The sequence below is a fragment of the Euprymna scolopes genome, chromosome 5 (assembly GCF_053919585.1).
Source record: "Euprymna scolopes isolate OS-2025 chromosome 5, ASM5391958v1, whole genome shotgun sequence".
In the NCBI taxonomy this organism is placed as follows: Eukaryota; Metazoa; Mollusca; class Cephalopoda; order Sepiida; family Sepiolidae; genus Euprymna; species Euprymna scolopes.
The window spans coordinates 5,058,603-5,073,243 of NC_136486.1; the positions used below are offsets into that span (position 1 = coordinate 5,058,603).

General features: G+C 40.5%; 1 protein-coding gene across 3 annotated transcripts in view; it reads right to left on the bottom strand.

Annotated features, from left to right (window-relative positions):
* Window positions 1-14,641, bottom strand: part of LOC145276693 (uncharacterized) — a 164,803-nt gene that overhangs the window by 104,301 nt on the left and 45,861 nt on the right. For all 3 annotated transcript variants that reach the window (XM_080127881.1, XM_080127882.1, XM_080127880.1), the window contains one exon: window positions 2,414-2,531. In XM_080127881.1, the coding sequence (XP_079984007.1) occupies window positions 2,414-2,531 (118 nt within the window). The remainder of the gene's footprint in view (window positions 1-2,413; window positions 2,532-14,641) is intronic.

The following is a 14,641-nucleotide window of genomic DNA, read 5'->3' on the forward strand; positions in this document are numbered from 1 at the left end:
AATTACTTCTGTGGTACCAGTTTTGAAGAATTCTTGTGTAAGAACTGACCCATTAAATTATTGCCCTATTATCCTCCTCCTTCTCTTTACCAAAACTTTTGTGTTCTTAATCAATCAAGCACTAATCCACCACTTCATAAATAATAGACTTCTTTCTGACCAGCAGTATGGATTTAGGCAAGCTGTTCGATATCCTTATTGTAATCTCTGAACATATATAACACACACTAGATAAGGCAGAAGCGACTAGGGCAATAAATCGAGATATATCTAAGGCCTTTGATAACAAGGATCTTCTCATGACTATCAAACCATATGATATGACTGAACAAATACTTAATACAATAAAATTCTTGTTACACAAGAGAAAAATCAAGGTTGTCATCAATAGTCATATATCAAAACAATATGATATTAATGCGGGTGTGCTACAGGGGTCGATCCTTGGACCTTTATTATTCCTGATATTCATGAATGACCTCTCTGATAAAATTGTCTCTATTATGGGCATATTTGCTGATGACACTACACTCTATAGCAGACACAAAGGGAAAATGAATGAACGCATATGTAAGGCAATGACTGAAACCTAAAAGGAAGACATCCAGTCTGTAGTGGAATGAGGACATAAATAGATGATAACATTTAATGCTGCTAAGACTAAGCTTCTTTCCTTTAACAATCACGAAAAACCTTCTCAACCATCAATTGCCATGACTAAAAATACACTACCTGAAAGCTTTTTGTTCAAACTCCTTGGCTTTTCATTCACAAGAAACATGAACTGGAACAAATACTTTTACGACATTGCTAGGATTTCTGCAAAGAAGTTGGGCTCTCTCTATCATGCTAGAAATTTGCTCACAACTGAGAGTTGTGGGAGGTGAAACTCTCAGGCTAACTCGATTGTCGCCCTTTAACTCAGAAGAGCGACCTAGCCACGTGACTTCCTGTTTCTCATATTTCTCTCTTTCACGCTGGACCCTCGACATGTAATCAAGAACCGCTCTGGTGGCATCGGCCACCAACCAGCTTACCTGACTAACCGTCAGCCTTTCATCAATCGCACGTAACGTTACTCATCTTTCAACAAACTCTTATTCTTTCTATCGCTTTCATAATATTTCTCATGTAAATTTATGTAAATAAATTTCATTCTTTCGCTGATATATACCGGTGTGTTTTTCGTCATCATTATGTTACCTTTTACTTATCAATCCTTCTACCATCCAATACATGCACCATACACATTGGGGACGGGATCGTCTATCACGCAAGCAGGCCATCCTGTCCCTCCTCAACAAGTGGTAGACGCTGACGTGATTTTTTTCAAGAATGGTGACTTAACGAACATTTCTCATAAAAGCTTAACAATCTACGTTCCAAAAACATTTTGTTGCAAATGAAACACATACCGATATACCGTTAAATAATCAGCGAAATATATAAAACAAAAGAAAGAAAAAACAACAAAACAATGCATTTACAAAAAGGAGAAAAACACCTTTTTGTCGCATTTTCAACTTTATGTCAAACACACGTGCGCCAATTATCTATTGTTCACCATCTTTATTTTATAACTAAAATGTAAACAAATCGAAAAAAAAAATTTCCGTCACAGCCTAAATAACTATAATGATAACAAAGAACAAGAAGTTTTATCTATATTCATGCACATATAAAAAATATAATCTCTTCTTCACATTTTTAATTACAAAGCGTATCTTTGAACAACGATGTCCGTTAAAAGCTTCAACGATACCAACGAACTACTATCTTCATGAACATTTCAATTTTTCTCGCAAAAGATGATACTTCGCCATTACAATCCAAACAGGAAGTCACGTGGCTAGGTCGTTCTTCTGAGTTAAAGGCAATCGAGTTAGCCTGGGAGTTTCAACTCCTCAACAGAGTATCCTATATCACGACAAGACCACTGTTTGCTTATGCATGGAGTATTGCTACCACATCTGAGCTGGTGCATCTGCCTCTAGTCTCTTGTTAACCAGTTTCCAATCTAATAGGTTCCATGCCATCAACCAAACTCCAACCTCTGGCCCATCGCTGAAATATTATATCTCCGTGCTTGTTTTACAAGTATTTTTATGCAATGTGCTGATGGACTCAAGGTACTTGTACTCACTCGACGGAAATACACCCGACTGGATCTGGGGTAAAGACTGGCTGATAGGCACAGATTGACTCCTCAGTAAGCGTAACACTTCTGCATTGTGTTGGCTTCTATAAATTTGAATTTCCTTTATATATACACACTAAACAATGCTTCAAGCAAACTATATAAACTTAATAAAATATTTAATAGATGTTTAAAAGAGATAAAATTAACCGTGGCATTTTCACTGACATTGCAAATCATTGGCATCAAAAAAGTATGCAATTTGTGTCAACTTACATTATCTTGACGATACATTTTTTTTCTTGCCGTTTCCAGCTGTGTAACGCATGAAATCAAATCAGCTCGCTCCATATTCACCTCTCGTCCTGGGCATCCTTCTTTAGCGATATATTTCCTAAAATAAAATCACATAGAATATGTTTTTTAAATATGAGAAATAGATGTTAGGGTCTTGCTTCTGAACAACGCCGGAAAATGAACAACGTCGATTATCATTATGATTGTGTTTCGGAAGTCTAAAATGGTATTTTACAATAAAATATTTATAAACAACTAGCAAGACCTGAGAAAGTTCCACAGAGGCATCTTTTATATGTAATATATTGTTGCTGGGTACTCTGTGGACGTTCAGCATGAATGAAGACCCCCCCCTCTCCGCGATATTATTGCAGCCCTTTTCACTTTGAAGAGAAATTTAGAATCAAGAACCCCAGTTTGGAATGTGGGAATAACAACAGATGGATTATGTGAAAACCTTCCGGTGATGATGTAATAAATTAGAAAAATAGTTTTAGATATAGACGTGGAGTTTAGTTAATTGGAAAGCGAATCAAGTATCAGTCTTTGGTCAGGCCAGACATGGAATGAGGTAATCGATTCAATATAAATTGTGGAGGTGGGGGGGGTATAAAGAGTTAGACAACGGTGAAATTACAACCCTGACAGAGTAATTGAAGGAATAAAGATAAAAAGAAAAGATGACGCGTATGATGTTTGTTGTATATGTAAAACATCCACACATAAATATTGCACAAAATAGTTGACTCACACAATGTAAGGATACAATCACACAGGGATACAAACATGTTATTTAGACCAAATGCAGTTGTAATTCTAGTCTATAATATAATTTGAGAAAGAAAAATGTTCTTTACTGCTTTGCTAACTCAACAGATGTGAAGTAGATGAGAATCTGGATTGAAACACTCAAATATGCATCACGTGTACATCTTCTTCATGCCCTTGTCTCTCAACTCACGCACACACACAGTCATAAGTATACACATTCTGACACTAACACATACACACAACGCAATAATTCTTTCACAACAATGTCGTCTGCTCATCAAAAACAAAATGTAAAAATGTATAAACTTATTCATTTTAATACTCCAAACATTTTTCACTGAACTCTCTAAGATGAAAACAAATGAACATTGATTTTTATTAATAGCTTTTAATCAAATATATTTTGTGCAATTGAATGGGGAAGTTTTGATTATGATTTTTCAGACCTATGGATAATACATGGCCCTTGAATTTTCGACTCGGGCTTCTTCGACATCTCAGCTAACAAATCTCGTTTTGTAAGGACTCTCAAAAAATGAACAAACATTCTACATTTTCCTATTTATGTAAACTTCCATTTTAAACATGATATAAAATGTTTTTGAACTGATTATTTTGTGTTTATCAAATAACATTTCGCAAGTTCTCTCACATTTCAGTATTATCTTAAAAAATGTTTCCCTTAAAAAGTTTTCACCCGCGCGCATTTAAAATCCTAAAAAGGGACAAAAGAATCACAAGTAAATTATATGATGTTATTGGAAACAGAGACACTCATAAAAAAAGCATTAAAAAAATACAAGGTGTTGAACTAAGCTAGTGTGATGGTGAAATAATAGATAGTTTAGAGAGTCATAAGAAATTTCCAGGTTGGTATCTGGAGGCACATTAATTCATTGGGAGAGATGCACCTCTAGTCTTAGTTAAGACCTGCATCTAGGAGAAGGTAACTCTGATGTTGTCAGCAGCAGGACGTTGGAAGGCTATGGAGGAGGATGAATCTCTAGCAGATCAATGGTTCTATGAGAAGGAGATAGGTTAACCCTACCAGACTGAGTTACCAATATACCAGTAATTTCCGAAAAAGCTATATACCGAGTTACCGCTAAAGCAGTATTTTTCCAACCACGTGTTTTTGTGTTGTCAAAGAGCTAAAAATAGCTATCTAATCGCTGCTTAGCCTCGATTTAGCACAAGCCTAATGTTCTGCAAATGACTTCGTTTGTTTTGGATTGTTTTGTAGCCATGAAGCAAGCTAGTGACGAACCAAGCACTTTGACAGGTAAAAGAGCAAGATGAAGGAGTTTCACAGTGTAACAAGTGTCGGATAAAGTGACAAATTTTGATTTAAATAAAGGTGAATTTGATCAGGAGTTTCTGAATCAAGTAACGCTATTACTGTTGAATCTATCAATGAAGGAGAAAGTGATTATAATTCTGATGATGCAAATGGGTCTGTGCATCAAGGAGGGCTTCACCTGTTGGGTGGACTGGCACACAAAGGCTGAATGCTGACGGTAGATGAAAGGTAAAAAATTGCTAACGTGTTTAAATTTTTTTCACAATTTTGACCAGGAGGCCAGGCACAGGGGCAAATTAGGTTCAGTAGCCCAGGTCTGGTAGAGTTAAGTTACATTATTTGACTGCAGCTATGTGGATGATCTAAGGACAAGGAATAGGTGCAAACAGGCAAGTCAGATGCCATTGTGCTGGGGAAGGTAATGGCGACCCACTCCATGTCTTCTGTCAAGTTTAAAATCATTTGATTGTCTTCAAAGGAATCCAACACTGAACCGAAGCCGATGGAGAACACGAACCATGATTTCATCTACGGCATGAACATGCACGACACAGGAAGAAGAAAAGTTGAGAGTTTATTATAATTACATCTTCTTAAAACAATTTTGAACTCATTATTTTGTGTTTATCATCTAACACGTCAGATGTTCTGTTACATTTGTGTATGACCTTAAAAAATATTTCTCTTTTTTGTTTTTTTTTATTCTGTTTTCAACCCAACCAAAGCACAGTGCCATTTTAATGTAGGGGGCTACTATCGGGGACATAAGTTGCAAGGATACGATGTAAGAAGTTGAGCAGCAAAATGTCCATTCACATTACACTTGAACTTCTGCATGTCAGTACAGTTGGGAAAGCAGAATCCCAGAAGGGAGTTCCAAAGTCTAGCAGTTCTGGGGAAGAAACTATTAGGAATCTCTACTGTGTAGGGGTGGGATTTTGCTGCTTGTCAGGTTTGTCGGGGGTATTTACTTCGAAGGGGTACAATGGCCTGTAGTTCATTGGACTATTCACCATTAAAATACTTGTAGAGCAGGCGGAGGAATGCAACATTTCGTCGATGGGACAGAGGTTGAAGCTCTGATGACAGTTTAGGACCTATCAGGTTGGCGACTCTTTTGAACCCTGTCTAGGAAAATGTTTCCCTTAAAAAGTTTCCCCACTCCCCATCGCATCGCCCAAGAAAACTTCCCAAGAATTAAAATCCTAAAAAATGGGTCAACACAAATACATGTAAATTATATGGTGTCGTTCGATCCTCACAAAAACATTCATCCAAGTAGAGCGTATTTTACTATAGACAATAAAATGAAAAAGTTGTCAAAAAACAAATAACCAATAAATTTCACGGAAGACAAGAACAGTTACTTTTCTACCTAGTTGGATAAGTTTTTAATGTTTTAACTTATGTTAAAGCGTTTATTCGGTTTGAAAATAAAATAAAAAATTGAACCAAAGTTCACACATACACACAATTTTACTCCAGCTTTCTTCATCCCTCTGTTGAATATTGAGTTAGTTAGTTAGTTGTTTTTGTTTTACGGCATATCAACCCTTTCCAGGTTATTTAATGCCGAATCCAAAGATTTTGAAGAAAAATTTTTTTAATAGAATATATTTGTTGTTTTCACGTTGGTTTCTATTTAACCCATAGTTGGGACCCTAACAGGTACTACCACTCTGGGTCAGAGTGGACCTGGGAGCAATGGTAATTAAAGGGTGGCTCCACACTCCCCAAAGCCCACCAGCTGGGGCCTCACCACTGGATATAGTTTAAGGTCATATCCAGGACCCCCATTGAGGGACTTTTACCCTCTGCAGGGGGACAGTCGGCGTATTCTAATGCCCTACTGACAGGGCCTTGAATATTGAGAGAAACAAAATAATACATTTCTTAACTCACGCACACATAATCATAAGCATACACACTCTGACACTAATGAACACACATTCATACAACGTATTAACTCTTTTACACTGTCGTCTGTTCATCAAAAACAAATGAAAATTTATTTTAATATTTCGAACATTTCTCACTTTATACAAATCAATCAACATTCCAGATAATTTGGACTGCAACAAATTCGATCATTAATTAATTATAGTTGTTTGTTTGGTGATAGTGCCAATCCTCCCAGATAGATTCAGTATACTTTGATGAGAAAAACTGGTTCAGCCAACAAAACAAAAAATAATAATAATTGGTATAAGAATTGAAAATTTAGAACTTTTTAAATAAAACATTTTAAATAAAACTTTTTAAACCAGCTTTTAATGGCAGAAACAAATATAAAATAACTGACTTATTTGGGTGTTCATAAATGTTTTACAGATTTTTATAACCAAGATTGATTTCTATTTTTATGTAGAATACGTTTCTTTTTTTCTGTGTTTTAGTACAAATCAAAATTTGTTTTGTTTCATAAATTACTTGTAAACAACTACTTGTTTCATAAATATATTATTTGTAAACAACTACTTGTTTTATAAATATTATAACCTTCACCTTCACCGAGGTGAACGATTTATATGACCTTCACCGAGGTGCGCGACTTGACACACAAAAAATAAACCGCCTCTTAATCACCTGTTAACGCACGCGTCACTGTAACGTCCAATGACAACAACAACCACAACCTTCTCACTCGACCTGCCTTTATACCACTATCTCAATCCCTTCTCTTCCGCATGCGCCTGTAGATTCCTGACAACCTCGAGACTTCCGCTTATAAAAACCCAAGTTTTGTTGTCGCGCATGCCTATACAAGGCACAAACACGTGGGCGTTTGTTGTGTTGGTAAGTACTATACTCCCCCCTGATCTGATGATCACATAGAGTGCACTCCGGGGGTGGCCTCTTAGTTCATTGGCTTCTGCGAAGGGTGGTATTTACACTCTCGGATTCAGGTTCTGGTTCTGGTTCTGGGTGCGGTTCTGGTTTTGGTTCTGATCCTGCCTGATCAGACGAACTACAACTACCACTCTCTTGCTCGGTGACCTCACTCATTAGCAGCTCATCATCTGATGATTCATCGCTCTCTGTAGTTGTGGGATGTACTTCACTAGCTGGGCGAAGATCGCGCACATGGCGTGGGGTTCCATTAACAAGGACCGACTGCTGCCTGACCACTCCAGATATTCGTCCTCACTTGAACTTGGTGGTGCACCGGTTTCCAGGGGGTCTAACCCAAACTGGATCCCCTACCTTGTATTTGTTACGACTCTCCTCATCGATTGGTTGGACAGTGTCAATGCCCTTTATCCTAACACGGTATTTGTGTATGGCATTGGCCGGTGCTGTTGTTAGTGTCTTCCCATCCTTTGGTGTGATGTTATACCAATACGTGGCCTCCGTAATGGTGCATAGTTTTCTGGCAGCAATTCTCTTGATGCTGCGATGGCTCCTCTCAGCAATGCCATTCCCTGATGGCACATGAGCACATCGCAGTCATAGTCGGACACCCCACTCATTCAACAACTGCCGAACTTAGTGGCTACAAAAAGCAGCATCGTTGTCCATCAATATCTCTTCCGGTGCACCTCGCTCAGAAAAGATAGATGACAGTTGGCGGACAACATTCGCTGAGTCCTGCCTGATCATTTGCCGCCACACCGCAAAACGAGTGGGTCCACAGTCGATAAGGGTTAGAAAGGTCTTACCACTGTAATGGGTAATATCCATTGCTAATCATTGCCACACATGCTCAACTTCCAATCGCCCCTTCTGCCATTGCTCAGGTGCAGGATCGATAGACTGGCATGCCTCAGTGCTTGATGATCCGCCTGACATCCGCCCTTGTCACTGCCGGGTCCACACGCCTCGCAAAATACAAAGTTCTTTTGATACCTGGATGTCCACTCTGCACATGAATTCTTTGTATTTGGCATGAGCTAATCGCGCCAACTGCGCAAGATCGAGCAGTGAACTCCACGCCTGTCTTCACCGCTTCATACCATTTGTGAGGCACACGGGTTAGTTGGTCTGCACGATTACAGTGTGATGCCATGAGCGTTACACTCACCGACAGGTCATACTCTGATACCAGACTCTTCAGGGTGTTTAGCCTCCGCCGGATTAACATCTCACTGGCTGCCTTAGTACGGACTCTTGTTCGTCCCGAGAGAGTGTCGGACACCCAGTGGTAGACGCAGAGAGAATCCGTGTACAAGTGTAACTTCTTCGACTGCCATTGCAGTGCCAGATTTAAACCCTTCACAACAGCATCCAGTTCCGCCAGGCTGATGTGTTGAGCATCATTCACGGGTCGCAGCCAGCATGCGTCTTCAATTACATTTCCACGTTGCTCCAATAACACTCCCAATGCCAAAGAACTAGCATAAACCCACACATTCACAGTGTCCCCATCGACACACCATTCTCCACGGGCAGGATCCTCCTTGTTAACTCTCTCTAGGGTTTCTGTCGTCATCAGAGTTAGAAGAGCATCATCAGATACATCATCCCAACCTGTAGTTACCAAACTTGCCCTGCGTTTGATGACGCCCACAGCTGCTCGGAGCCAGCCACACGCTGGTAAGTGACCAATAAGTTTCCCACACAAGGAAAAAATAGTCCGCCGCGTAATAACATCAGGGATGGTTGGAATCTCACTGCCACGCCTCCATCGTAAGGTACCGTCTTTCCCGCAAACATCCAATCCTAATACCCGTGCTCCATCCCTCAGACGTTCAGGATTCTTGCACTCCAACCCGAATTGAGCTAACTTTTCTCTGACGTGCAACGCAGATTGTACGTCTTCATTGACGTACACATCATCAATATAGGCCGATGTTGCGTCCTCAGTGATCTTTTCCTGGGACAACACTGCATTTACGATGGTCTTCATAATTTGCGGTGCCACATTCAGCCCAAAGCCAAGCCGAGTAAGGCAGTATCTCTGACCCCGGAACCACACTGTCTGGAACGGCCACAATGTCTCATCCACTCACACCTGCAAATAAGCCTTCCGCAAGTCTACTATAGACACATTGGAGCCCTTCTGGCGCCATTCTCTCAGCTTGCTGGCGCACACGTCAGCATCGGCAGTGTACGTCTCAATGTATCTATTGAGTTCACGATAGTCCAGCACCGGACGAACTTTTGATTTGTTATGCTGGACTACCGCCATTAAGGGAATCAGACCCTTGGGTGGTCCCAGCTTGTTGGGGTAGGGGATCAGCCATCATCCTGGATCCATGCCTCAAGTTCCTTCTCGTATTCATTACGGGCCTCGTCGGGTATCGAGTACTCTGCAATGCTATTCTGAGTTCGGTTGGCGCCCTTCCTTCTGTCCACTTCCATGATGCAGTCCATGCTTTTTGGTGAGGGTCGTAGTCCACCTTAAAATCAGGCCGATCAATGTGAACTGCAGCACACACTGGGGTTTCCAAAAATCGCACAGTCCCATCTCTTCCGATAACCACTCCCCCCAGTGCCTTAATAGCATCATATCCCAACAGTACATCGAATCCCAGCAAATTCCCTCGCATCACCAGCACATTAATGTCTGCAGCCACACCAGAGTCTGCGTGGACTTTGACAGTTCCGGCTCCACAGCAAGCTTGCGTATTGCCATCTATTGTGGTTACTTTGATGTTCTGCTTTGTCCAGTTTCGACACAACTTGGCACTCATGATGGTGTGTGAGCACCCGGAGTCGAGAAGAGCTGAACAAAGCACTTGGTCCACATACACATTTATTGTCGGTTGCGCCTCAATTAAATCTTGTCCGGGGAACAGGGCGGCGCTGACGTCCTGCCCCCTGATGCATTTCCCGCACAATTTTGGGATAAATGTCCATAACTACCACATTGGAAACAGCGCGGGCGCCCCCGCCCCTTGTTAGTACAATTTCTTGCGATATGGCCTCGCTGGCCACAGCAGAAACATCTCCGATTGGTCGTGGGTCTCAAACTGGGACTCTTTTCAGCATTAGTCTTGGCTGCCTGCGCCATCATTACAACCGGTTCCCTCAGGTCCTCCTCATCTCTGATAATGGCTCGAGCGCGTTCTAACAAATGTTCCATGGGCGTTACAGATACGCTGGTGGAAGCCTTCAACAGTTGCTTAACATGGGTGGGAAGGCCGGCCACAAATGCATACGCCAGTGTTTGCTCTGACACTCCATTGCCAAATAGAACTGCAAGTTTCTTCAGCTCCGCGAAGAAGACGTCCACGGTTTCTCCTTGCATGAGCTTCCTAGAGGCAAATGTTTCGTAGGCCGTGCAGGAGTCCATGGCAAATGCCTTGTATAAAGCATTTTTTATACAGGTAATATCAGCCTTCTCCACGGCACTAAGTTGCTGATATACACTTAGGGCGCCTCCAGCCAATCTCAGGAGAATCACGGTATGCACCCCCTTTACTTCACAGAGGTTGCAGGTCAGCTCAACCCTTTCAACCCAGTCGACAACAGAAGTGGATCCGTCGAATTCGGGTATCAGTTTTAAATCAAACTTTGCCCCAGCCATAGTTGTCCAGGAAAAGAGACAAAATGAAATTGCCGAAATAGCTTATGACCTTCACCTTCACCGAGGTGAACGATTTATATGACCTTCACCGAGGTGCGCGACTTGACACACAAAAATTAAACCGCCTCTTAATCACCTGCTAACGCACGCGTCACTGTAACGTCCAATGACAACAACAACCACAACCTTCTCACTCGACCTGCCTTTATACCACTATCTCAAGAGAGAGAGTGTGTGTGTGTGTGTGTGTGTGTGTGTGTGTGTGTGTGTGTGTGTGTGTGATTCGCAGTTGCTTTTGTACTTCATGATCACATGTAGAGTTCTCGCCGTTTCTATGCAAATGAAATTTTGCCAGATGCAAAAACAAAACGGAACCAGCGGGCGATTGAGTCGGAATAAGGCGTGTTACATAAATGGACTTGCGCAACAGACTGTCTAAGATAATTAGGAGAACCGTGAACGGAAAAGAGAACACAATTTCATTGAAACAAACTTTCAAATTCGAGTGTCATAATCGAACTTACTCCCATAATGCTCCTCAATTTTTGGCTGGCAATCATTTCATCTCATTAACTTTGTTGAACTTGAGAATCTTTTTATATAACACTGGAATCTGCAAGAACCCATGACATAACAGATAAAGTACTAAGTAAACTTCAGTTCTAAATGACACTCTTCTGGAGGTTGAAGGTTCAATATTCAGTATAGGCGATACTAAGAATACAATTGTGAATTACTAAAGATTTCTACATGGTTATGGCTGATGGAATGAGAACATGCTACCTCTGTGGATTAAATAAAGAGTTCCATTCGAAATCCTGTGTAGCTTTTCACTTTGACAAGATACACCTAAAGAAGGACTGAGGTTACATCAGCCGAAGCATTGTGAAAATAAAAATCAAGATGAAAACAGTTGTCTGAAAAATACAAATTAGTAGGATCCATGGAAATTCCACAGAATTAAAAATATATTTAATCAACAAATATGTTTTGATAAAGCTGATATTTTTCTGGATATGAAAGCAAAAAATTATTTTTTGAACAGAAAACCCAATAACACACAGCATATATGAGTTTCATTGATTGACATTGTCGGACTGACTTCCTCATCTTGGTTGTTATAGTCACAACATTTCAGCCGTTTTACCCTCCGGCCTTCATCAGGTGTTTTGTCTCGAACTGGGGAACCGTTTGTTAGGAGTCTCGAACCCAACCCTTAATTATTATTACAGACTGTTCAGACTCCCACTAGGCTCTGGGACATAGTTGCTGATTCTCTGTTTTGAATGTTACTTTTTTACTGCCTTCGTTCAGGATTGAACTCAGCACCTTTGGGTAACTGTAAACTTTGATACGTCTAGGACCACTCGGCCATATGTCACTAGGACAATTCTTAGCTGGTTTTTGTTAATGTTAAACCTATGTTGTTAATCAAGGTTTTCTCTCTCTATCAGAGGTGTCCAAATTGCATTCAGCTCTATGCTTGGTTTGCTCAGTAGGTTGTTATGTACGAGCATGTGAGCTGTTTCTTTAAGTTTTCTCACTTTCCAGTGGGTCTCTCTGTTTATTATTTTTACTTCATCCCATAGGGGGCGATGGTCCCCCCTTTCCATTCAGACATGGTTGGCTATACCCGATTTTTCCGTCTCCCCTTTAGTTACCGCTTTTCGGTGTTCTTCCACCCTTACTTTAAGGGGGCGGCATGTTTCACCCTTGTAAACCTTTCTGCAACTGCATGGGATGGAGTATATGCAGTTCTTGGTCATGTTCTCCTCCATGCGGGGCTTCACTCGTACCAGGTGTCGTCTGAGTGTTGACTCGCTCTTGAATACCGTCCTGATGTTGTAGGGGGCACATATTCTCTGAATCTTTTCGGAGATGCCTCGTATGTATGGTAGGCAGACCGTTGGAGGTTTTTGGGTTTCATTCTCCTCTCTTATACTATTAACACATCTGGTGGATAGTATGCTATCGAGGTAGTTGTTACGACGGAGGGTATTCTTCAACCTTACCATTTCTTAGTGGTATGTAATGTTATCGCTACTTATTGTCTCTGCTCGATGTTGTAAGTAGCGTGCGATTCCATGTTTGATACTGTATGGGTGATGGGAGTTGAAGTTTAGGTATTGTCCGGTGAAGGTAGGCTTGCGATATACGGATGTCTTAAACCCATGCTCTGTGCGTGATATGAGTATATCAAGGAAGGCCAGTTGGTTATCTTTTTTCTTTCTCCATTGTGAACTGTATCGATGGTCTTATTGAGTTCACATGGTCTAGGAGAGCCTGGATGTCTTCCTGATGGAGCCAGAGTATGAAGGTGTCATCAACGTATCTTAGCCACATGGTGGGCTTTAAGGGAGCTGAACTTAAGGCCATGTCTTTGAAGTATTCCATGTGTGTGTGATTCGCAGTTGCTTTTGTACTTCATGATCACATGTAGAGTTCTCGCAGTTTCTATGCAAATGAAATTTTGCCAGATGCAAAAACAAAACGGAACCAGCGGGCGATTGAGTCGGAATAAGGCGTGTTACATAAATGGACTTGCGCAACAGACTGTCTAAGATAATTAGGAGAACCGTGAACGGAAAAGAGAACACAATTTCATTGAAACAAACTTTCAAATTCGAGTGTCATAATCGAACTTACTCCCATAATGCTCCTCAATTTTTGGCTGGCAATCATTTCATCTCATTAACTTTGTTGAACTTGAGAATCTTTTTATATAACACTGGAATCTGCAAGAACCCATGACATAACAGATAAAGTACTAAGTAAACTTCAGTTCTAAATGACACTCTTCTGGAGGTTGAAGGTTCAATATTCAGTATAGGCGATACTAAGAATACAATTGTGAATTACTAAAGATTTCTACATGGTTATGGCTGATGGAATGAGAACATGCTACCTCTGTGGATTAAATAAAGAGTTCCATTCGAAATCCTGTGTAGCTTTTCACTTTGACAAGATACACCTAAAGAAGGACTGAGGTTACATCAGCCGAAGCATTGTGAAAATAAAAATCAAGATGAAAACAGTTGTCTGAAAAATACAAATTAGTAGGATCCATGGAAATTCCACAGAATTAAAAATATATTTAATCAACAAATATGTTTTGATAAAGCTGATATTTTTCTGGATATGAAAGCAAAAAATTATTTTTTGAACAGAAAACCCAATAACACACAGCATATATGAGTTTCATTGATTGACATTGTCGGACTGACTTCCTCATCTTGGTTGTTATAGTCACAACATTTCAGCCGTTTTACCCTACGGCCTTCATCAGGTGTTTTATCTCGAACTGGGGAACCGTTTGTTAGGAGTCTCGAACCCAACCCTTTATTATTATTACAGGGGTACCGTGTTCAGACTCCCACTAGGCTCTGGGACATAGTTGCTGATTCTCTGTTTTGAATGTTACTTTTTTACTGCCTTCGTTCAGGATTGAACTCAGCACCTTTGGGTAACTGTAAACTTTGATACGTCTAGGACCACTCGGTCATATGTCACTAGGACAATTCTTAGTTGGTTTTTGTTAATGTTAAACCTATGTTGTTATTCAAGGTTTTCTCTCTCTATCAGAGGTGTCCAAATTGCATTCAGCTCTATGCTTGGTTTGCTCAGTAGGTTGTTATGTCTGAGCATTTGAGCTGTTTCTTTAAGTTTT